The 27,034-nt window shown below is 39.4% G+C and overlaps 1 protein-coding gene across 1 annotated transcript in view; it reads left to right on the top strand.

The window, feature by feature from the left end:
* Nucleotides 1-27,034, top strand: part of LOC139764051 (sulfotransferase 1C3-like) — a 102,433-nt gene that overhangs the window by 64,656 nt on the left and 10,743 nt on the right. The window contains exon 4 of the mRNA XM_071690507.1: nt 2,409-2,597. Within this exon, the coding sequence (XP_071546608.1) occupies nt 2,409-2,597 (189 nt within the window). The remainder of the gene's footprint in view (nt 1-2,408; nt 2,598-27,034) is intronic.

Here is a 27,034-nt window from a genome sequence, read left to right as displayed (position 1 = left end):
TTTCCACACATCTCTCTAACCTTTTCATTACTTACTCGATAAAACCACCTCACCACATACTGTCCTCAAACATTTTCATTTCCAGCACATTTATCCTCCTCTGTACAACCCTATCTTTAGCCCATGCCTCGTAACCATATGATATCGTTGGAACCACTATTTCCTCAAACATACCCATTTTGTTCTCCAAGATAACGTTCTTTCTATCCATACATTATTCATTGCTTCCAGAACTTCACCACCTCCACCATCCTTTAACTTACCTCGCTTCCATGGTTCTGTTCGCTGCCATGTCCACTCCTAGATATCTAAAACACTTCACATTCTTCAATTTTCTCCATTCAACCTTACGTCCCAGTTGACTTTACCCTGAATCCTGCTGAGCTTAATAACTTTTATTCCCATTTTCTTTCAACTTTCTCCTTTCACAAATTCCTCCAAACTCAGTATCCAAGTACTGCAGTTTCTCACTTTAATCAGTCACCAGTGGTATATCATCAGCATACTCAACTGACTCACTTCCCAGACTACATAGTCGCCCCTCTGTTCAAGACTCTTGCATTTACCTACCTCTTTACCCCCTCTATAAAGAGTTTAAAAACCCAAGGTGACATCCACTCCCCTGAGGCAGGCTATTCTTCATTGGAAACCATTCACTCTTCTCTCTTCCTACTTGTAACACGCCTTCCTTGATAAAAACTTCTCACTGCTTTTAGCAGCTTACCTCTCACACTTTATATTCCTAAGACCTTCCTCAAAGCATCTTTATCAGTCTTATCATATGCCTTCTCCAGATCCATAAATGCTACATACAAATCCATATGTTTTTTTAAGTATTTCTCACATACATTCTTCTAAGCAAACACCTGATCCACACAAGCTCTACCACTTCTGAAACCACACTGCTCTTCCCCAATCTGATGCTCTGTACATGCCTTCACCCTCTTACTCAATACCCTCCCATACAACTCACCAGGTGTACTCAACAATCTTATACCTACTGAGCAGTAGGTCCGGTGGATCCGATGGGCGTTGTAATGTACTGAGTAGTGGGGCCTGGTCATCTTCTGGTCATGATAATGTAGTAAGTAGTAGCAAGAATATCTTAATTGCATGATTAGTTTAGTTGTGAAAATAGGAGTCGTCCATATTAAGCAAATGCTGGAAAAGGTTTATTACCTCCATCATGTGCTTCGTCAATCATTAATATTCTATTGGTAGATTAATCGAAGATCAGTCATATGTCTGTTGCTCTTGATGGTTTCTATAATCACTCTCAAATATTTCTTTGAGTCACAAGAAGAGATGATTCAACATGTCAGTTCCACTCTGTTGTCTCTGCTGTTGCACGCATGAGGAAATACAATATTTTTTTTGTAGACTCGTAAACAAGCGGAGACATAAACCTGTGGTCAACTCCTGAGTGATGTAATCATTCTGTAGACTTTGATAATGTCATCAGTGTCTACTATACTGTGAAAGTACATTGATGAATCATAGATTGTCATGTAAAACATTATATTACATTTTATGACGATGTTAACTTTAGATGCAAACGTTTGTATATCAAAAATGCAGTAACATTGACCATGGATCATGGAAACTTTAGGTACAAACGTTCGTTGGTTTGAGACAGTAGTCAAGGAGGCGCCGTAGATGTTGCTAAATCTAACAAGTCTCTGTCGGGAATGAGAGCCAGTGATGTCATCTCCAACATCTACACCGCTACAGTCAGGAAGGCCACTGATGATCTCGGTCCAGGATAACAGGGAACTCCTGTTCAGTCACCAGTACTGGACAAGAGAATCCAAAACAGACCAGCAAAGGAGAGCGGTATTATCTGGCCTCATTTTCTATAGGCAAGACGCTCTCAGATCATAGTCATGCATGTGATGATTATCTTCATATCCTCAACATCTGAGGAGAGGTCGCGGGTGAAATTAGATATTCCCAAGAATTCAGTCAATCCACATTATAACAATACAAGGTACATGTAACGAAAACATTTGTTAATGGCACTGATCACACCCATTATCTCTCTTGACCTGGAATATAATATTTTGTGCAGAAAACCTGGTCATTAGAATACAGCAATGATGATCATTACCTTTACATTAATGCATTTTCAGGGAACTAAGGAGACAGCATAGATCAAGAATGATATCTTCCTTAATACATAACTTAGATAACGAGTATCAATGTATCTTCCTCGCGTTTTCTTAACTTGGTAAGTAGTGAAACATAGCATACTGAGGCGTACCGACCAGCAAACCTCTTTGTGCAACGTTTTCAACATTAATGTTCTCACCAAAGTGCTCGTGTACCCCAACGCTACTCCGTCTTTAACTTCATGCATTGGTCATCTCATACCGATAGCTTTAGTTCTCATCAAGACCATCACACTGCAGGACCTGGTGGCTCCCATCGCGACCTTGAAAGACAGAAGAATCATGGAGAGGTTGAGCAGCGCGTGTCCCGGTGCGAGGGTGGAAGACGGTATTATGGTACAGCTGGCTCAGGCTTACCAACACCCCAGAATCATCTCCACTCACCTGCAGCTTCGTCTCCTGAAACCCAGCTTACTCGACACCTGTAAGGTAATCCTCCTTGATATTAAACCTTAAAAGTGACATTGAAGTAACTTCATTATATTCAGGCTACAGAGATATATAGATAGCATTGGCAGTATATTGAGGGTCGGTCACAGTTTGTCTTGTGTGTAATGCAAATTTTGAGATGTGGACTGAATGATAATTTATTCTTAATGTTGTTTACGTGAGCGAGTGTGTACCGCCTTGACACCACTGTGCCTCATCTTCATTTGTGTCTGACCACTTAGCCTCTCACACTCCTAACCTAACACAGACAAGCCTCACATCAAATGTTTCCTGAAAACAACATTCACTGACCTGCAGGTCACTCATTCGCCTGGCCCTCATGACCTGACTGGCAGGTCAAGGTTCAATGTATTGCCAGAAACGACTAACATGATAAGAATAATTGTTTTTCTTACAATACTAAAGTTATCCACCCAATCATTTTTCTGTTGTCGGAAACCATAGTAACACAAAACATCACAAGTAAGCAAAATTAAAGCAGTTGTTCCATTATCTGATAATGATAATAATAACAATAATGATAATGATAATAATGATAACAATAATAATGATAATTATAATAACAATGATAATAGTGATAATGATAATAATAACATTAATAATGATAATGATAATAATAATAACAATGATAATGATAATAATAATAATGATAATAATGATAATGATATTAATAATGATATTAATAATAATTATGATAACAATAATAATAATAATAATAATAATAATAATAATAATAACAATAATAATAATAATGATAATAATAATAATAATAATAATAATAATAATAATAATAACAATAATAATAATAATAATAATTTTTTAATTTTCCAAAAGAAGGAACAGAGAAGAGGTCCAGGTGAGGATATTCCCTCAAAGGCCTAGTCCTCTGTTCTTAACGCTACCTCGCTATCGCGGGAAATAGCGAATAGTATGAAAAAAAGAAGAGAAAAAAAAAAATAATAATAATAATAATAATGATAATGATAATGATAATAATGATAATAATGATAATGATGATAATGATAATAATAATGATAATAATGATGATAATAATAATAATGATAATGATGATAATGATAATAATAATGATAATAATGATAATTATAATAATGATAATGATGATGATAATAATAATGATAATAATAGTGATAAATTATATGGTAAATTATATGGGAGGGTATTGATTGAGAGGGTGAAGGCATGTACAGAGCATCAGATTGGGGAAGAGCAGTGCGGTTTCAGAAGTGGTAGAGGATGTGTGGATCAGGTGTTTGCTTTGAAGAATGTATGTGAGAAATACTTAGAAAAGCAAATGGATTTGTATGTAGCATTTATGGATCTGGAGAAGGCATATGATAGAGTTGATAGAGATGCTCTGTGGAAGGTATTAAGAATATATGGTGTGGGAGGCAAGTTGTTAGAAGCAGTGAAAAGTTTTTATCGAGGATGTAAGGCATGTGTACGTGTAGGAAGAGAGGAAAGTGATTGGTTCTCAGTGAATGTAGGTTTGCGGCAGGGGTTTGTGATGTCTCCATGGTTGTTTAATTTGTTTATGGATGGGGTTGTAAGGGAGGTAAATGCAAGAGTCCTGGAAAGAGGGGCAAGTATGAAGTCTGTTGGGGATGAGAGAGCTTGGGAAGTGAGTCAGTTGTTGTTCGCTGATGATACAGCGCTGGTGGCTGATTCATGTGAGAAACTGCAGAAGCTGGTGACTGAGTTTGGTAAAGTGTGTGGAAGAAGAAAGTTGAGAGTAAATGTGAATAAGAGCAAGGTTATTAGGTACAGTAGGGGTGAGGGTCAAGTCAATTGGGAGGTGAGTTTGAATGGAGAAAAACTGGAGGAAGTGAAGTGTTTTAGATATCTGGGAGTGGATCTGTCAGCGGATGGAACCATGGAAGCGGAAGTGGATCATAGGGTGGGGGAGGGGGCGAAAATTTTGGGAGCCTTGAAAAATGTGTGGAAGTCGAGAACACTATCTCGGAAAGCAAAAATGGGTATGTTTGAGGGAATAGTGGTTCCAACAATGTTGTATGGTTGCGAGGCGTGGGCTATGGATAGAGATGTGCGCAGGAGGATGGATGTGCTGGAAATGAGATGTTTGAGGACAATGTGTGGTGTGAGGTGGTTTGATCGAGTAAGTAACGTAAGGGTAAGAGAGATGTGTGGAAATAAAAAGAGCGTGGTTGAGAGAGCAGAAGAGGGTGTTTTGAAATGGTTTGGGCACATGGAGAGAATGAGTGAGGAGAGATTGACCAAGAGGATATATGTGTCGGAGGTGGAGGGAACGAGGAGAAGAGGGAGACCAAATTGGAGGTGGAAAGATGGAGTGAAAAAGATTTTGTGTGATCGGGGCCTGAACATGCAGGAGGGTGAAAGGAGGGCAAGAAATAGAGTGAATTGGAGTCATGTGGTATACAGGGGTTGACGTGCTGTCAGTGGATTGAAGCAAGGCATGTGAAGCGTCTGGGGTAAACCATGGAAAGCTGTGTAGGTATGTATATTTGCGTATGTGGACGTGTGTATGTACATGTGTATGGGGGGGGGGGGGGGTTGGTCCATTTCTTTCGTCTGTTTCCTTGCGCTACCTCGCAAACGCGGGAGACAGCGACAAAGTATAAAAAAAAAAAAAAAAAAAAAAAAAAAAATAGTGATAATAGTAATAAAAACAATAATGATAATAATAATAATAATTATGATAATAATAATAATAATAATAATAATAATAATAATAATAATAATAATAATAATAATTATGATAATAATAATAATAATAATAATAATAATAATAATAATAATAATAATAATAATAATAATAATAATAATAATAAAGATAATGCTGATAATAATAAAAATGATAATGATGATGATGATGATGATAATAATAATAATAATAATAATAATAATAATAATAATAATAATGATAATAATGATAATAATAGTAATAATAATAATAATAATAATAATAATAATAATAATGATAATAATAATAATGATAATATTAACAATAATAATAATAATGATAGTAATAATAATAATAATAATGATAATGATAAAGATAATAATCATAATAATGATAATAATGATAATGATGATAATGATAATAATAAAAATTGATGATACTAATGATAATTATAGCAATAGAAATAATACTAATGATAATGATGATAGTAGTAATAATGATAATACTAATAATAATAATAATAATAATAATAATAATGATAATAATGTGATGTGAGAAGGAGATGGAGTGAGTATTTTGAAGGTTTGTTGAATGTGTTTGATGATAGAGTGGCAGATATAAGGTGTTTTGGTCGAGGTGGTGTGCAAAGTGAGAGGGTTAGGGAAAATGATTTGGTAAACAGAGAAGAGGTAGTAAAAGCTTTGCGGAAGATGAAAGCCGGCAAGGCAGCAGGTTTGGATGGTATTGCAGTGGAATTTATTAAAAAAGGGGGGTGACTGTATTGTTGACTGGTTGGTAAGGTTATTTAATGTATGTATGACTCATGGTGAGGTGCCTGAGGATTGGCGGAATGCGTGCGTAGTGCCATTGTACAAAGGCAAAGGGGATAAGAGTGAGTGCTCAAATTACAGAGGTATAAGTTTGTTGAGTATTCCTGGTAAATTGTATGGGAGGGTATTGATTGAGAGGGTGAAGGCATGTACAGAGCATCAGATTGGGGAAGAGCAGTGTGGTTTCAGAAGTGGTAGAGGATGAGTGGATCAGGTGTTTGCTTTGAAGAATGTATGTGAGAAATACTTAGAAAAGCAAATGGATTTGTATGTAGCATTTATGGATCTGGAGAAGGCATATGATAGAGTTGATAGAGATGCTCTGTGGAAGGTATTAAGAATATATGGTGTGGGAGGCAAGTTGTTAGAAGCAGTGAAAAGTTTTTATCGAGGATGTAAGGCATGTGTACGTGTAGGAAGAGATAGAAGTGATTGGTTCTCAGTGAATGTAGGTTTGCTGCAGGGGTGTGTGATGTCTCCATGGTTATTTAATTTGTTTATGGATGGGGTTGTTAGGGAGGTGAATGCAAGAGTTATGGAAAGAGGGGCAAGTATGAAGTCTGTTGTGGATGAGAGAGCTTGGGAAGTGAGTCAGTTGTTGTTCGCTGATGATACATCGCTGGTGGCTGATTCATGTGAGAAACTGCAGAAGCTGGTGACTGAGTTTGGTAAAGTGTGTGAAAGAAGAAAGTTAAGAGTAAATGTGAATAAGAGCAAGGTTATTAGGTACAGTAGGGTTGAGGGTCAAGTCAATTGGGAGGTAAGTTTGAATGGAGAAAAACTGGAAGAAGTGAAGTGTTTTAGATATCTGGGAGTGGATCTGGCAGCGGATGGAACCATGGAAGCGGAAGTGGATCATAGGGTGGGGGAGGGGGCGAAAATCCTGGGAGCCTTGAAGAATGTGTGGAAGTCGAGAACATTATCTCTGAAAGCAAAAATGGATATGTTTGAAGGAATAGTGGTTCCAACAATGTTGTATGGTTGCGAGGCGTGGGCTATGGATAGAGTTGTGCGCAGGAGGGTGGATGTGCTGGAAATGAGATGTTTGAGGACAATATGTGGTGTGAGTTGGTTTGATCGAGTAAGTAACGTAAGGGTAAGAGAGATGTGTGGAAATAAAAAGAGCGTGGTTGAGAGAGCAGAAGAGGGTGTTTTGAAATGGTTTGGGCACATGGAGAGAATGAGTGAGGAAAGAATGACCAAGAGGATATATGTGTCGGAGGTGGAGGGAACGAGGAGAAGTGGGAGACCAAATTGGAGGTGGAAAGATGGAGTGAATAAGATTTTGTGTGATCGGGGCCTGAACATGCAGGAGGGTGAAAGGAGGGCAAGGAATAGAGTGAATTGGATCGATGTGGTATACCGGGGTTGACGTGCTGTCAGTGGATTGTATCAGGGCATGTGAAGCGTCTGGGGTAAACCATGGAAAGCTGTGTAGATATGTATATTTGCGTGTGTGGACGTGTATGTATATACATGTGTATGGGGGTGGGTTGGTTCATTTCTTTCGTCTGTTTCCTTGCACTACCTCGCAAACGCGGGAGACAGCGACAAAGCAAAAAAAAAAAAAAAAAAAAAATAATAATAATAATAATAAAGTTATCCCTGGGGATAGGGGATTAAGAATACTTCTCACGTATTCCCTGCGTGTCGTAGAAGGCGACTAAAAGGGGAGGGAGCGGGGGGCTGGAAATCCTCCCCTCTCGTTTTTTTTTTTCTATTTTCCAAAAAAAGGAACAGAGGGGGCCAGGTGAGGATATTCCAAAAAAAGGCCCAGTCCTCTGTTCCTAACGCTACCTCGCTAACGCGGGAAATGGCGAATAGTTTAAAAGAAAAAAGAATAATAAAGTATAAAAAAAAAAATAGTAATTTTGATAATAATAATGATAATGATAATGATGATGATAATAATAATAATAATAATAATAATAATAATAATAATAATAATAATAATAATAATAATATTAATAATAATAATAATAATAATAATAATAATAATAATAATAATAATGATGATAATGATAATAATAATAATAATGATAATAATAATAATAATAATAATAATAATAATAATAATAATAATGATAATAATAATAATAATAATAATAATGATAATAATAATGATAATAATACTGATAATAATAATAATAATAATAATAATAATAATAATAATAGCAATGATAGTAATAATAATGATAATAATCGTAATAATGATGATGATGATAATGATGATAATGATGATGATAATGATAATCAGAATAATGATAATGATAATAATGATATTGATGATGATGATAATTATGATAATCATAATGATAATAGTAATGATAATGATAATAATAATAATAATAATTATAATAATAATGATAAAGATAGCAATAATAATAATAATAATAATGATAATAATGATAATAATAGTAATAATAATAATAATAATAATAGTAATAATAATAATAATAATAATAATGATAATGATAATAATAATAATAACAATAATATCCCCTGGGGAGAAAGAATACTTCCCACGCATTCCTCACGTGTCGTAGAAGGCGACTAAAGGGGACGGGAGCAGGGAGCAAGAAACTCTCCCCTCCTTGTATTCCAACTTTCTAATGGGGGAAACAGAAGAAGGAGTCACGCGGGGAGTGCTCATCCTCCACGAAGGCTCAGACTGGGGTGTCTAATTAGATGTGTGTGGATGTAACCAAGATGAAAAAAGGAGAGATAGGTAAAATGTTTGATGGAAGGAACCTGGATGTTTTGGCTCTGAGTGAAACGAAGCTCAAGGGTAAAGGGGAAGAGTGGTTTAGGAATGTTTTGGGAGTAAAGTCATGGGTTGGTGAGAGGACAAGTGCAAGGGAAGGAGTAGTACTACTCCAGAAACAGGAGGGGTGGAAGTATGCGATAGAGTGTAAGAAAGTAAACTCTAGATTGATATGGGTAAAACTGAAAGTGGATGGAGAGAAATAGGTAATTGTTTGAGCCTATGCACCTGGGCATGAGAAGAAAGATGAGAGGCAAGTGTTTTGGGAGCAGCTGAGTGAGTGTGTTAGTAGTTTTAATGCACAAGACCGGGTTATAGTTATGGGTGATTTGAATGCAAAGGTGAGTAATGTGGCAGTTGAGGGAATAGTTGGTGTACATGGGGTGTTCAGTGTTGTAAATGAAAATTGTGAAGAGCTTGTAGATTTGTGTGCTGAAAAAGGACTGGTGATTGGGAATACCTAGTTTAAAAAGAGATATACATAAGTATACGTATGTAAGTAGGAGAGATGGCCAGAGAGCGTTATTGGATTACGTGCTAATTGATAGGCGCGTGAAAGAGAGACTTTTGAATGTTAATATGCTGAGAGGTGCAACTGGAGGGATGTCTGATCATCTTGTGGAGGTGAAGGTGAAGATTTGTAGAGGTTTTCAGAAAAGAAGAGAGAATGTTGGGATAAAAAGAGTGGTGAGAGTAAGTGAGCTTGGGAAGAAGACTTGTATGAGGAAGTACCAGAAGAGACTGAGTGCAGAATGGAAAAAGGTGGGAGCAAAGGACGTAAGGGGAATGGGGGGAGGACAGGATGTATTTACGGAAGCAGTGATGGCTTGTGCAAAAGATGCTTGTGGCAGGAGAAGCGTGGGAAGTGGGCAGATTAGAAAGGGTAGTGAGTGGTGGGATGAAGAAGTAAGATTATAAGTGAAAGAGAAGAAAGAGGCATTTGGACGATTTTTTCAGGGAAATAATGCTAATGACTGGGAGATGTATAAAAGAAGGAGGCAGGAGGTCAAGAGAAAGGTGCAAGAGGTGACAAAGAGGGAAAATGAGAGTTGGGATGAGAGAGTATCATTAAATTTTAGAGGGAATAAAAAGATGTTTTAGAAGGAGGTTAATAAAGTGCGCAAGATAAGATAACAAATGGGAACTTCAGTGAAGGGGGCTAATGGGGAGGTAATAGAAAGTGGTAGTGATGTGAGAAGGAGATGGAGTGAGTACTTTGAAGGTTTTTTGAATGTGAAAAACGACAGAGTGGCAGATATAGGGTGTTTTGGTCGAGGTGGTGTGCGAAGTGAGGGGGTAAGAGCTTTGCGAAAGATGAAAGCCGGAAAGGCAGCGGGTTTGGATGATATTGCAGTGGAATTTCTTAAAAAAGGGGGTGACTGTGATGTTGACTGTTTGGTAAGGATATTTAATGTATGTATGACTCATGGTGAGTAGGTGCAATGCATGCCTAGTACCATTGTACAAAAGCAAAGGGGATAATGGTGAGTGCTCAAATTACAGAGGTATAAGTTTGTTGATTATTACTGGGAAATTATATGGAAGGGTATTGATTGAGAGGGTGAAAGTATGTGCAGAGCATCAGATTGGGGAAGAGCAGTGTGGTTTCATAAGTGGTAGAGGATGTGTGGATCAGGTATTTGCTTTGAAGAATGTATGTGAGAAGTACTTAGAAAAGCAAATGAATTTGTATATAGCATTTATGGATCTAGAGAAGGCATATGATAGAGTTGATAGAGATGCTCTGTGGAAGGTATTAAGAATACATGGTTTGGGGGGCAAGTTGCTAGAACCAGTGAAAACTTTTTGTGGAGGATATAAGGCATATTTACGATTAGGAAGAGAGGAATGGGATTGGTTTTCAGTGAATGTTGGTTTGCGAAAGGGATGAGTGATGTCTCCATTGTTGTTTAATTTGTTTATGGATTGGGTTGTTATGAAGGTGAATGCAAGAGTTTTTGGAGAGAGGGGCAAGTATGCAGTCTGTTGTGGAAGGGGGGGCTTGGTAAATGAGGCAGTTGTTGTTCACTGATGATACAGCTCTAGCGCTGGTGGCTGATTCGAGTGAGAAACTGCAGAAGCTGGTGACTGAGTTTGGTAAAGTGTGTGAAAGAAGAAAGTTGAGAGTAAATATGAATAAGAGCAAGGTTAGTAGGTACAGTAGGGTTGAGGGACAAGTCAAATGGGAGGTAAGTTTGAATGGAGAAAAACTGGAGGAAGTAAAGTGTTTTAGATATCTAGGAGTGGATTTGGCAACGGATGGAGCCATGGAAGCGGAAGTGAGTCACAGGATGGGGGAATGGGTGAAAGTTCTGGGAGCGTTGAAAAATATGGGGAAGGCGAGAACGTTATCTCGGAAAGCAAAAATGGGTATGTTTAAGGGAATAGTGGTTCCTACAATGTTATATATATATATATATATATATATATATATATATATATATATATATATATATATATATGTATATATATATATATATGAACCATTATGTGACGTTCATTTTTTCATTCATTTCAAGCTAAAAGTTTGTTTTCTAAATTGTTTCTTACATTTTTCATATGTATATGTGTGTGTGTGTGTGTGTGTGTGTGTGTATATATATGTATATTATCCCTGGGGATAGGGGTGAAAGAATACTTCCCACGTATTCCTCGCGTGTCGTAGAAAGCGACTAGAGGGGACGGGAGCGGGGGGCCGGAAATCCTCCCCTCCTTGTATTAACTTTCTAAAATGGGAAACAGAAGAAGGAGTCACGCGGGGAGTGCTCATCCTCCTCGAAGGCTCAGAGTGGGATGCCTAAATGTGTGTGGATGTAACCAAGATGTGAAAAAAGGAGAGATAGGTAGTATGTTTGAGGAAAGGAACCTGGATGTTTTGGCTCTGAGTGAAACGAAGCTCAAGGGTAAAGGGGAAGAGTGGTTTGGAAATGTCTGGGGAGTGAAGTCAGGGGTTAGTGAGAGGACAAGAGCAAGGGAAGGAGTAGCAATACTCCTGAAACAGGAGTTGTGGGAGTATGTGATAGAATGTAAGAAAGTAAATTCTCGATTAATATGGGTAAAATTGAAAGTTGATGGAGAGAGGTGGGTGATTATTGGTGCATATGCACCTGGGCATGAGAAGAAAGATCATGAGAGGCAAGTGTTTTGGGAGCAGCTAAATGAGTGTGTTAGCGGTTTTGATGCACGAGACCGGGTTATAGTGATGGGTGATTTGAATGCAAAGGTGAGTAATGTGGCAGTTGAGGGAATAATTGGTATGCATGGGGTGTTCAGTGTTGTAAATGGAAATGGTGAAGAGCTTGTAGATTTATGTGCTGAAAAAGGACTGATGATTGGGAATACCTGGTTTAAAAAGCGAGATATACATAAGTATACTTATGTAAGTAGGAGAGATGGCCAGAGAGCGTTATTGGATTACGTGTTAATTGACAGGCGTGCGAAAGAGAGACTTTTGGATGTCAATGTACTGAGAGGTGCAACTGGAGGGATGTCTGATCATTATCTTGTGGAGGCTAAGGTGAAGATTAGTATGGGTTTTCAGAAAAGAAGAGTGAATGTTGGGGTGAAGAAGGTGGTGAGAGTAAGTGAGCTTGGGAAGGAGACCTGTGTGAAGAAGTATCAGGAGAGACTGTGTACAGAATGGAAAAAGGTGAGAACAGTGGAAGTAAGGGGAGTGGGGGAGGAATGGGATGTATTTAGGGAATCAGTGATGGATTGCGCAAAAGATGCTTGTGGCATGAGAAGAGTGGGAGGTGGGCTGTTTAGAAAGGGTAGTGAGTGGTGGGATGAAGAAGTAAGAGTATTAGTGAAAGAGAAGAGAGAGGCATTTGGACGATTTTTGCAGGGAAAAAATGCAATTGAGTGGGAGAAGTATAAAAGAAAGAGACAGGAGGTCAAGAGAAAGGTGCAAGAGGTGAAAAAAAGGGCAAATGAGAGTTGGGGTGAGAGACTATCAGTAAATTTTAGGGAGAATAAAAAGATGTTCTGGAAGGAGGTAAATAGGGTGCGTAAGACAAGGGAGCAAATGGGAACTTCAGTGAAGGGCGTAAATGGGGAGGTGATAACAAGTAGCGGTGATGTGAGAAGGAGATGGAATGAGTATTTTGAAGGTTTGTTGAATGTGTCTGATGACAGAGTGGCAGATATAGGATGTTTGGGTCGAGGTGGTGTGCAAAGTGAGAGGGTTAGGGAAAATGATTTGGTAAACAGAGAAGAGGTAGTAAAGGCTTTGCGGAAGATGAAAGCCGGCAAGGCAGCAGGTTTGGATGGTATTGCAGTGGAATTTATTAAAAAAGGGGGTGACTGTATTGTTGACTGGTTGGTAAGGTTATTTAATGTATGTATGACTCATGGTGAGGTGCCTGAGGATTGGCGGAATGCGTGCATAGTGCCATTGTACAAAGGCAAAGGGGATAAGAGTGAGTGCTCAAATTACAGAGGTATAAGTTTGTTGAGTATTCCTGGTAAATTATATGGGAGAGTATTAATTGAGAGGGTGAAGGCATGTACAGAGCATCAGATTGGGGAAGAGCAGTGTGGTTTCAGAAGTGGTAGAGGATGTGTGGATCAGGTGTTTGCTTTGAAAAATGTATGTGAGAAATACTTAGAAAAGCAAATGGATTTGTATGTAGCATTTATGGATCTGGAGAAGGCATATGATAGAGTTGATAGAGATGCTCTGTGGAAGGTATTAAGAATATATGGTGTGGGAGGCAAGTTGTTAGAAGCAGTGAAAAGTTTTTATCGAGGATGTAAGGCATGTGTACGTGTAGGAAGAGAGGAAAGTGATTGGTTCTCAGTGAATGTTGGTTTGCGGCAGGGGTGTGTGATGTCTCCATGGTTGTTTAATTTGTTTATGGATGGGGTTGTTAGGGAGGTAAATGCAAGAGTCTTGGAAAGAGGGGCAAGTATGAAGTCTGTTGGGGATGAGAGAGCTTGGGAAGTGAGCCAGTTGTTGTTCGCTGATGATACAGCGCTGGTGGCGGATTCATGTGAGAAACTGCAGAAGCTGGTGACGGAGTTTGGTAAAGTGTGTGGAAGAAGAAAGTTAAGAGTAAATGTGAATAAGAGCAAGGTTATTAGGTACAGTAGGGTTGAGGGTCAAGTCAATTGGGAGGTGAGTTTGAATGGAGAAAAACTGGAGGAAGTGAAGTGTTTTAGATATCTGGGAGTGGATCTGTCAGCGGATGGAACCATGGAAGCGGAAGTGGATCATAGGGTGGGGGAGGGGGCGAAAATTTTGGGAGCCTTGAAAAATGTGTGGAAGTCGAGAACATTATCCCGGAAAGCAAAAATGGGTATGTTTGAAGGAATAGTAGTTCCAACAATGTTGTATGGTTGCGAGGCGTGGGCTATGGATAGAGTTGTGCGCAGGAGGATGGATGTGCTGGAAATGAGATGTTTGAGGACAATGTGTGGTGTGAGGTGGTTTGATCGAGTAAGTAACGTAAGGGTAAGAGAGATGTGTGGAAATAAAAAGAGCGTGGTTGAGAGAGCAGAAGAGGGTGTTTTGAAATGGTTTGGGCACATGGAGAGAATGAGTGAGGAAAGATTGACCAAGAGGATATATGTGTCGGAGGTGGAGGGAACGAGGAGAAGAGGGAGACCAAATTGGAGGTGGAAAGATGGAGTGAAAAGGATTTTGTGTGATCGGGGCCTGAACATGCAGGAGGGTGAAAGGAGGGCAAGGAATAGAGTGAATTGGAGCGATGTGGTATACAGGGGTTGACGTGCTGTCAGTGGATTGAATCAAGGCATGTGAAGCGTCCGGGGTAAACCATGGAAAGCTGTGTAGGTATGTATATTTGCGTGTGTGGACCTGTGTATATACATGTGTATGGGGGTGGGTTGGGCCATTTCTTTCGCCTGTTTCCTTGCGCTACCTCGCAAACGCGGGAGACAGCGACAAAGTATAAAAAAAAAAAAAAAAAAAAAAAATATATATATATATATATACACGTATACGTTGACATGTATAGGTACGTTTATGTGCGTAATGTGGACGTGTATGTATATACATGTGTATGTGGGTGGGTTGGGCCATTCTTTCATCTGTTTCCTTGCGCTACCTCGCTAATGCGGGAACAACGACAAAGTATAATAAATAGATAAATGAATTTAAAAAATATAGATAATAATAAAAAAATGATGATAATGATAATGATAATGATAATAACAGTAATAATGATAATAATGATAGTAATGATAATGATATTGGTAATGATAATAGTAATAGTGATAATGATAATAATAATAATAATCATAATAATAATAACAATAATAGTGATAATAATAATAATAGCATTTTATTATCTATTTATTATACTTTGTCGCTGTCTCCCGCGTTAGCGAGGTGGCGCAAGGAAACAGACGAAAGAACCCACCCACATACACACATATATACAAACACGTCCACGCACGCACATATACATACCTATACATTTCAAACGTATACATATATATACATACACAGACATATACATATACACACATGTATATAATTCACACTTGCTGCCTTTATTCATTCTCGTCGCCACCCCGCCACACATGAAATGACAAACTCCTCCCCCCGCATGCGCGCGAGGTAGCGCTAGGAAAAGACAACAAAGGTCACATTCGTTCACACTCAGTCTCCAGCTGTCATGTATGATGCATCAAAACCACAGCTCCCTTTCCACATCCAGCCCTACAAAACTTTCCATGGTTTATCCCAGACGTTTCACATACCCTGGTTCAATTCATTGACAGCACGTCGACCCCGGTATACCACATCGTTCCAATTCACTCTAATCCTTGCACACCTTTCACCCTCCTTCATGTTCAGGCCCAGATCGCTCAAAATCTTTTTCACTCCATCTTTCCACCTCAAATTTGGTCTCCCACTTCTCTTCGATCCCTCTGCCTCTGACACATATATCCTCTTTGTCAATCTTTCCTCACTCACTCTCTCCATGCGACCAAACCATTTCAAAACACCCTCTTCTGCTCTCTCTACCACAGTCTATTTATTACCACACATCTCTCATACCCTTCCATTACTTACTCGATCAAATCACCTCACACCACATATTGTCCTCAAACATCTCATTTCCAACATATCCACCCTCCACGTACAACTCTATCTATAGCCCACGCCTCGCAACCGTATAACATTGTTGGAACCACTATTCCTTCTAATATACCCATTTTTGCTTTCAAAGATGATGTTCCCGCTTCCACACATTTTCATCGCTCACAGAACTTTCACCCGTTCCCCCACCCTGTGACTCACTTCCGCTTCCAAGCTTTCATCCGCTGCCAAATCCACTCCCGGAATCTGAAACACTTCACTTCCTTCAGTTTCTCTCCATGCAAACTTACCTCCTAATTGACTTGTCCCTGAACCCTACTGTACTTAATGACTTTGCTCTTATTCATATTTACTCTCAGCTTTCTTCTTTCACACACTTTACCAAACTCAGTCAACAGCTTCTGCAGTTTTTCATCCGAATCAGTCCCCAGCTTCTGCAGTTTCTCACATGAATCAGCCACCAGCGCTGTATCATCAGTGAACAACAACTGGCTCACTTCCCGAGCACTCTCATCCACAACAGACTGCATACTTGCCCCTCTCTCCAAAACTCTTGCATTCACCTCCCTAACAACCCCATTCATAAACAAATTAATCAACCATGGAGACATCACGCACCACTGCCGCAAGCCAACATTAAGTGAGAACCAATCACTTTCCTCTCATATTCGCTGCTTCTAGCAACTTTCCTCCCACATCATATACTCCTAATACCTTCCACGGAACATCTCTATTAACTCTGTCATATGCCTTCTCTAGATCCATAAATGCTACATACAAATCCATTTGTTATTCTAAATATTTCTCACATACATTCTTCAAAGCAAACACCTAATCCACACATCCTCTACCACTTCTAAAACCACACTTCTCTTTTCCAATCTGATGCTCTGTACTTACTTTCACCCTCTCAATCAATACCCTCCCATATAATTTCCCAGTAATACTCAACAAACTTATACCGCTGTAATTTGAGAACTCACCATTATCCCCTTTGCTTTTATACAATGGTACTATGCATGCATTCTGCAAATCCTCAGGCACCTCACCATGAGTCATACTTACATTAAATATCCCTACCAACCAGTGAACAACACAGTCACCTCCATCTTTAATAAATTCCACTGCAATACCATCCAAACCCGCTGCCTTGCCGGCTTTAATTTCCGCAAAGGTTTTACTACCTCTTCTCTGTTTACCAAATCATTCTCCCTAACCCTCTCATTCGCACACCACCTCGACCAAAACACCCTATATCTGCCACTCTGTCCTCTAACACATTCAACAAACCTTGAAAATACTTACTCCATCTCCTTCTCACATCACCACTACTTCTTTTTACCTCCCCATTATCCCCTTCACCGATGTTCGCATTTGTTCTCCTGTCTTACGCACTTTATGTTCCTCCTTCCGAAACATCTTTTTATTCTCCCTAAGATATAATAATACTCTCTCACCCCAACTCTCATTTCCCTCTTTGTCACCTCTTGCACCTTTCTCTTGACCTCCCACCTCTTTCTTTTATACATCTCCCAGTCATTCGCAGTATTTCCCTGCAAAAATCGTCCAAATGCCTCTTTCTTCTCTTTCACCAATAATCTTACTTCTTCATCCCACCACTCACTATCCTTTCTAATCTGCATACCTCCCACGCATCTTTTGCGCAAGCCATCTTTGCTTCCCTAAATACATCACATTCCATCCCCACTCCCCTTATGTCCTTTGCTCTCACCTTTTTCCATTATGAACTCAGTTTCTCCTGGTACTTCCTCACACAAGTTTCCTTCTCAAGCTCACTTATTCTCACCACTCTCTTCACCCAAACATTCTCTCTTCTTTTTTGAAAACCTCTACAAATCTTCACCTTCGTCTCCACAATATAATGATCAGACATCCCTCCAGTTGCACCTCTCAGCTTATTAACATCCAAAAGTCTCCCTTTTGCGCGCCTATCAACTAACACGTAATCCAAAAATGCTCTCTGGCCATCTTTCCTACTCACATACGTATAATTATGATATCTCTCTTTTTAAACCAGGTATTCCCAATCACCAGACCTTTTTCAGCACACAAATCTACAAGCTCTTCACCATTGCCATTTACAACACTGAACATCCCATGTACACCAATTATTCCCTCAACTGCCTCATTACTCACCTTTGCATTCAAATCTCCGTTCACTATAACCTGGTCTCGTGCATCAAAACTACTAACCCCCTCACTCAGCTGATCCCAAAACACTTGCCTCTCATGACCTTTCTTCTCATGCCCAGGTGCATATGCACCAATAATTACCCATCTCTCTCCATCCGCTTTCAGTTTTACCCATATTAATCTTGAGTTTACTTTCTTACACTCTATCACATACTCCCACCCCTCCTGTTTCTGTAGTAGTGCTACTCTTTCCCTTGCTCTTGTCCTCTCACCAACCCCTGATTTTACTCCCAAAAGATTCCCAAACCACTCTTCCACTTTACCCTTGAGCTTCGTTTCACTCAGAGCCAAAACATCCAGGTTCCTTTCCTCAAACATACTACCTCTCTCTCCTTTTTTCTCATCTTGGTTACATCCACACACATTTAGACACCTCAATCTGAGCCTTCGAGAAGGATGAGCACTCACCGCGTGACTCCTTCTGTTTCCTCTTTTAGAAAGTTAGAATACAAGGAGGGGAGGGTTTCTAGCCTCCCGCTCCCGTCCCATTTAGTCTCCTTCTATGACACGTGAGGAATGCGTGGGAATTATTCTTTCTCCCCTATCCCCAGGGATGATAATGATAATAGTAATAATAATAGTAATGATAATGATAATAATAATGATGATAATAATAGAAATAATAATAATAATAATAATAATGATAATAATAATAATAATAATAATAATAATAACAATAATAATAATAATAATAATGATAATAATAATAATGATAATAATAATGATAATAATAATAATAATGATAATAATGATAATGATAATAATAATAATATGATTATAACGATAATGATGAGAGTGATTATGATAACAGTAATGATGACAATAATGATAATGATGAAAATGATAATAATAATGTTAATGATAATAATGATGATAAGAAAGGTGGTAAGTGGGCAGATTAGAAAGAGTAGTAAGTTATGGGATGAAGTAAGATTGTTAGTGAAAGAGAAGAGAGGCATTTCGATGGGTTTTGCAGAGAAGTAGAGCGAATAATTGGGAGATGTATCAAAGAAAGAGGAGGTGAAAAGAAAGGTACAAGAGGTGAAAAAGAAGGCAAATGAGAGTTGGGGTGAGAGATTTTCATTAAATTTTAGGGAGAATAAAAAGATGTTTTGGAAGGAAGTAAATAAAATGCGGAAGACAAGAGAACAAATGGAAACATCGGTGAAGGGGGCGAATGGGGAGGTAATAACAAGTAGTGGTGAAGTGAGAAGGAGATGGAATGAGTGTTTTAAAGATTTGTTGAATATGTTTGATGATAAGAGTGACAGATATAGGGTGTTTTGGTCGAGGTGGTGTGCGAAGCGAGAGGGTCAGGGAGAATGGTTTGGTAAACAGAGAAGAGGTAGAGAAAGCTATGGGGAAGATGAAGACCGGCAAGGCGGCGGGTTTGGATGGTATTGCAGTGGAATTTATTTAAAAAGTGGGTGACTGTTTTTGACTGGTTTGTAAGGATATTCAGTGGATGTATGGTTCATGGGGAAGTGCCCGAGGATTGGCGGAATACATGCATAGTGCCACTGTATAAAGGCAAAGGGGATAAAGTTGAGTGTTCAAACTACAGAGGTATAAGTTTGTTGAGTATTCCTAAGAAATTATATTGGAGGGTATTGATTGAGAGGGTAAAGACATGTACAGAGCATCAGACTGGGGAAGAGCAGTGTGGTTTCAAAAGTGGTAAAGGATGTGTGGATCAGGTATTTCCTTTGAAGAATATATTAAGAAATACTTAGAAAAACATGGATTTGTATATAGCATTTATGGATCTGGAGAAGGCATGTGACAAAGTTTATGGAGATGCTCTGTGGAAGGTATTAAGAGTATACGGTGTGGGAGGTAAGTAGCTAGAAACAGTGAAAAGATTTTATCAAGGACGTAAGGCATGTGCACGAGTAGGAAGAGAGGAAAGTGATGTCTCCATGGTTGTTTAATTTGCTTGTGGATTAGGTTGTTGGGGAGGTGAATGTAGGAGTTTTGGAGAGAGGGGTAAGTATGCAGTCTGTTGTGGATGAGAGGGCTTGGGAAGTGAGTCAGTTGTTGTTCGCTGATGATACAGCGCTGATGGCTGACTCGGGTGAGAAAGTGCAGAAGCTGATGACTGAGTTTGCTAAAGTGTGTGAAAGAAGAAAGCTGAGAGTAAACGTTAAAAAGAGCAAGGTTATTAGGTACAGTAGGGTTGAGGGACAAGTCAGCTGGGGGGTAAGTTTGAAAGGAGAAAAACTGAAGGAAGTGAAGTGTTTTAGATATTTGAGACTGGATTTAGCAGCGGATGGAACCATGGAAGCGGAAGTGAGTCATAGGGTGGGGGAAGGAGCGAAGATACTGAGAGCGTTGAAAAATGTGTGGAAGGCGATAACGTTATCTCTGAGAGCACAAATGGGTATGTTTGAAGGAATAGTGGTTCCACCAATGTTATATTGTTGCGAGGCGTGGGCTATAGATAGGGTTCTGCGGAAGGGGGTGGATGTGTTGGTAATGAAATGTTTGATAACAAATATGATGTGAGGTGATTTGATCGAGTAAGTAATGTAAGGGTAAGAGAGGTGGGTGGTAATAAAAAGAGTGCGGTTGAGAGAGCAGAAGAGGGTGTATTAAAATGATTTGATCACATGGAGAGAATGAGTGAGGAAAGATTGACCAAGAGGATGTATGTGTCAGAGGTGGAGGGAACGAGAAGTGGGAGACCAGATTGGAGTTGGAAGGATGGAGTGCTAAGATGAAGATAAGTTTCCCCTGGATCATGTATGTAGTGCTGAGATGATGATGAGTCTCCCTTGGATCATGTATGTACTGTTGATGATGATGTTGAGTCTCCCATTTATCATACTTGCAGTGTTGAGATGACGATGAGTCTACCCTGGATCATGTATGCATTGTTGACATGGTGATGAGTCTGCCAGGATCATGTATGTAGTGTTAACATGATGATGAGTCCCCCTTGGATCATGTATGTAGTGTTGATGATGATGATGAGCTTACCCTGGATCATATATGTAGTGTAGAGATGATGATGAGTGTCTCCTGGATCATGTGTGAAGCGTTGAAAAGATGATGAGTCTCCCCTGGATCATGTGTTGAAAAGATGATGAGCCTCCCCTGGATCATGTGTTGAAAAGATGATGAGTCTACCCTGGATCATGTTTAAAGTGTTAAGGTGATGATGAGTCTACCATACATCATACATGTAGTGTTGAGATGATGATGAATCTACCCTGGATCATGTATGTAGTGTTGACATGATGATGAGTCTGCCCTAGATCGTGTTTGTAGTGTTAGAATGATGGTGAGTCTCCCCTGGATCATGTATGTAGTGTTGAGATGTTGATGAGTCTATTCTGGATCATGTATGTAGTGTTAAGATGATATTGAGTCTCCCATGGATCATACTTGCGGTGTTGAGATGATGATAAGCCTACCCTGGATCATGTATGTAGTGTTGAGATGATGATGATCAGTCTCTCATGGATCATACATGTAGTGTTGAGATGATGATGAATCTACCCTGGATCATGTATGTAGTATTGAGATGATGATGAATCTACCCTGGATCATGTATGTAGTGTTGAGATGATAATGAATCTACCCTGGATCATGCATGTACTGTTGAGATAGTGAAAAGTCTCCCCTGGATCTTGTATGTAGTATTAAAATGAAGATGAGTGTACCCTGGATCATGGATGTAATGTTAAGATGATGATGAGTCTCCCCTGGATCATGTATGTAGTGTTGAGTTGATGATGATTCCCCTGGATCATTTATGTAGTGTTAAGATGATGAGTCTCAGCTGTATCATGTATGTAGTGCTGATGATGATGATGAGTCTCCCATGGATCATGGATGTTGAGATGATGATGAGTCTCCTCTGGATCATGCATGTAGTGATAATATGATGATGAGTCTCCCCTGGGTCATGTATGTAGTGTTGAGATGATGATAAGTCTCCCCAGGATTATGTATGTAGTGTTGAGATGATGATGAGTCTCCCCTGGATCATGTATGTAGTGTTGAGATGATGATGAGTCTCCCCTGGATCATTTATGTAGTGTTGAGATGATGATGATTCCTCCCTGCATCATGTATGTAGTGTTAAGATGATGGTCTCCCCTGGGTCGTGTATTTAGTGTTGATGATGATGATGAGTTTCCTCTAGATCATGTATGTAGTGATAAATTGATGATGTGTCTTCCCTGGATCATGTATGTAGTGTTCAGATGATGAGTCTTCCCTGGATCATGTATGTTGTGTTACGATGATGATGAGTCGCCCTGGATCATGCATGTAGTGATAAGATGATGATGGGTCTTCCCTGGATCATGTATGTTGTGTTAAGATGATGATGAGTCGCCCTGGATCATGTATGTAGTGATAAGATGATGATGAGTCTCCCCTGGATCATGTATGTAGTGTTACGATGATGGTGAGTCTCCCTTGGATCATACATGTGGTGATGAGATGATGATGCGTCTCCCCTGGATCATGTATATAGTGTTGACATGATTATACGTCTGCCCTGGATCATGTATATGGTTTTAAGATGAAGATGAGTCTACCCTGGATCATGCATGTAGTGTTAAGATGAAGATGAGTCTCCCCTGGATCATGCATTTACTGTTAAGATGAAGATGAGTTTACCCTAGATAATGTATGTAGTGTTGAGATTATAATGAGTCTACCCTAGATCATGTAAGTAGTGTTAAGATGATTATGAGTCTCCCCTGGATCATGTATGTAGTGTTGATGATGATGATGAGTCTCCCCTGGATCATGTATGAAATGTTGAAATGAAGTATGAGTCTCCCCTGGATCATGTATGTAGTTTTAAGATGATAAGTCTCCCCTAGATCATGTATGTAATGTTGATGATGATGATGAGTCTCCCCTGGATCATGCATGTAGTGTTGATGATGATGGTGAGTCTCCTATGGTTCATGTATCTAGTGTTGAGATGATATTGAGTCTCCTCTCGATCATGTGTGACATGTTGAAATGAAGAATGAGTCTCCCCTGGATCATGTATGTAGTGTTAAGATGATAAGTCTCCCCTGGATCATGTATGTAGTGTTGATGATGATGATGATTCTACCCGGGATCATGTATGTAGTGTTATGATGATGATGAGTCTCCCCAGGATCATGTATGTAGTGTTCAGACAATGATGAGTCTCCCCTGGATTATGCATGTAGTTTTGATGGTGATGATGAGTCTCCCCTGGATCATGTATGTAGTGTTAAGATGCTAAGCCTCCCCTGGATCATGTATGTAGTGTTGATAATGATGATGATTCTGCCTGGGATCATGTATGTATTGTTACGATGATGATGAGTCTCCCATGGATCATGTATATAGTGTTGAAGATGATGATGAGTCTCCCCTGGATCATGTATGTTGTGTTAAGATGATGATGAGTTTCCCCGGTATTATGTATGTAGTGTTGACATGATGATGATTCTACCCGGGATCATGTATGTACTGTTACGATGATGATGAGTCTCCCCTGGATCATGTATATAGTATTGAGATGATGATGAGTCTCCCCTGGATCATTTATGTAGTGTTGAGATGATGAAGAGTCTCCTCTGGATCATGTATGTACTGTTGAGATGAAGATGAGTGTACCCTGGATCATGTATGTAGTGTGAAGATGATGATGAGTCTCCCCTGGATCATCTATGTAGTGTTGAGATGATAATGATTCTACCCGGGATCATGTATGAAGCGTTAAGATGATGATGAGTCTACCCTGGATCATGTATGTAATGTTAATGATGATGGTGAGTCTCCTCTGGATCATGTATCTAGTGTTGAGATGATATTGAGTCTCCTCTCGATCATGTATGTAGTGTTACGATGATGATGAGTCTCTCCTGGATCATGTATGTAGTGTTGAGATGATGATGAGTCTCCCCTAGATCATGTATGTAGTGTTGAGATGATGATGAGTCTCCCTGGATCATGTATGTAGTATTAAGATGATGATGAGTCTCCCCTGGATCATGTATGTAGTGTTGAGATGATGATGAGTCTCCCTGGATCATGTATGTAGTATTAAGATGATGATGAGTCTCCCCTGGATCATGGATGTTGTATTAAGATGATGATGAGTCTCCCCTGTGTCATGTATGTCGTATTGATGATGATTAGTCTCCCCTGGATCATGTATGTAGTGTAGAGATGGTGTGAGTATCCCCTGGATCATGTATCTAGTGTTGAGATGATGATCAGTCTTCCTTGTATCTTTTATGAAGTGTTGAAATGTTGACGAGTCTACATTGGATCATGTATGTAGTGTTGAGATGGTGATGATGAGTCTCCCCTAGATCATGTATGTGGTGCTGAGATGATGATGAGTCTCCCCTGGATCATGTATGTGGTGCTGAGATGATGATGAGTCTCCCCTGGATCATGCATGTAGTATTGAGATGATGCTGAGTCTCCTCTGGATCTTGTATGTTGTATTGAGATAATGTTGAGTCTGCCCTGGATCATGTATATAGTGTTGATGACGATTAGTCTCCCCTGGATCATGTATGTAGTGTTGAGATGGTGATGATTCTCTCCTGGATCATATACGTAGTGTTCAGCTGGTGATGAGTCTCCCCTGGATCATTTATGAAGTGTTGAAATGAAGACGAGTCTACCCTGGATCATGTACGTAGTGTTGAGATGATGATGAGCTCCCCTGGATCAAATATGTAGTGTTGAGAGAATGATGAGTCTACTCCGGATCATTTATGAAGTGTTGAGATGATGATGAGTCTCCCCTGGATCATGTATTTAGTGTTGAGATGATGATGAGTCTCCCCTGGATCATGTATGCAGTGTTGAGATGATGATGAGTCTCCCCTGGATCATTTATGCAGTGTTGAGATTGTAATGAGTCTCCCCTGGATCATTCATGAAGTGTTGAGATGATGATGAGTCTCCCCTGGATCATGGATGGAGTGTTGTGATGATGATGTCTCCCCTGGATCATGTATGTATTGAGATGATGAACAGTCTAACCTGGATCATGTATGTATTGTTAAGATGAAGATGAGTGTACCCTGGATCATGTATGTAGAGTTAAGATGATGATGAGTCTCCTCTTGATCATGTATGTAGTGTTGATGATGATGAGTCTACCCTGGAAAATGTATGTAGTGTTGAGATGATAATGAGTCTGCCCTGGATAATGTATATAGTATTGAGATGATAATAAGTCTACCCTGGATCATGTATGTAGTGTTAAGATGATGATGAGTCTCCCATGGATCATGTATGTAATGTTGATGATGATGATGACGAGTCTCCTCTAGATCATGTATGTAGTGTTGATGATGATGATGAGTCTCCCCTGGATCATGTATGTAGTGTTGAGATGATGATATGTCTCCCCTGGATCATGTATGTTGTTTTGTGATGACGGTGAGTCTCCCCTGGATCATGTATGAAGTGTTCAAATGATTACGAGTTTAGCCTGGATCATGTATGTAATGTTAAGATGATGATGAGTCTCCCTGGGATTACGTATATAGTGTTGATGATGATGATGAGTCTTCCCTGGATCATGCATGTAGTGGTAAGATGATGAGTCTCCCCTGGATCATATATGTAGTTTGGAGATGATGATTAGTCTCCCCTGGATCATGTATGTAGTGCTGAGATGATACCGAGTCTTAACTAGATCATGTATGTAGTGTTAAGGTGATGTTGAGTCTCCCAGAGATGATACATGTGGTGATGAGATGATGATGCGTCTTTCCTGGATCAGGTATATAGTGTTGAAATGATAATGAGTCTGCCCTGAACCATGTATGTAGTGTTAAGATGAAGATGAGTCTACCCTGAATCTTATATGTAGTGTTAAGATGAAGATAAGTGTCCCCTGGATCATGTATGTAGTGTTAAGATGAATATAGTTTACCCTGGATAATGTATGTAGTGTTGAGATGATAATGAATCTACCCTAGATCATGTATATAGTGTTAAGATGATTATGAGTCTCCTCTGGATCATGTATGTAGTGTTGATGATGATGATGAGTCTCCCCTGGATCATGTATGTAGTGTTGATGACGATTATTCTACCTGGGATCATGAATGTAGTGTTATGATGATGATGAGTCTCCCCTGGATCATGTATGTAGTGTTGATGATGATTATGAGTCTCCCCTGGATCATGTATGGAATGTTGAAATGAAGAATGAGTCTCCACTGGATCATGTATGTAGTGTTAAGATGATGAGTCTCCCCTAGATCATGTATGTAGTGTTGATGATGGCGATGATTCTACCCGGGATCATGTATGTAGTGTTATTATGATGATGAGTCTCCCCTGGATCATGTATGTAGTTTTGATGATGGCGATGATTCTACCCGGGATCATGAATGTAGTGTTATTATGATGATGAGTCTCCCCTGGATCATGTATGTAGTTTTGATGATGATGATGAGTCTCCCGTGGATCATGTATGTAGTGTTAAGATGATGATGAGTTTCCCCTGGATCATGTATGTAGTGTTGAGATGATGATGATACTACCCGGGATCATGTATGTAGTGTTACGATGATGATTAGTCTCCCCTGTACAATATATATATAGTGGTGAGATGATGATGAGTCTTCCATGGATCATTTATGTAGTGTTGAGATAATGATTCTACCCTGGATCATGTATGTATTGTTAAGATGATGATTAGTCTCCCGTGGGTCATGTATGTAGTGTTCATTATGATGATGAATCTCCCCTTGATCTTGTATGTAGTGTTAAGACGATGATTAGAATTCCCTGGATCATGTATGTAGTGTTGAGATGATGATGATTCTACCCTGGATCATGTATGTAGTGTTAAGATGATGATGAGTCTCCCCTGGGTCATGT

The sequence above is a fragment of the Panulirus ornatus genome, chromosome 48, assembly GCF_036320965.1.
Source record: "Panulirus ornatus isolate Po-2019 chromosome 48, ASM3632096v1, whole genome shotgun sequence".
Taxonomy (NCBI): domain Eukaryota; kingdom Metazoa; phylum Arthropoda; class Malacostraca; order Decapoda; family Palinuridae; genus Panulirus; species Panulirus ornatus.
This window is presented reverse-complemented; position numbering and strand designations above follow the sequence as displayed.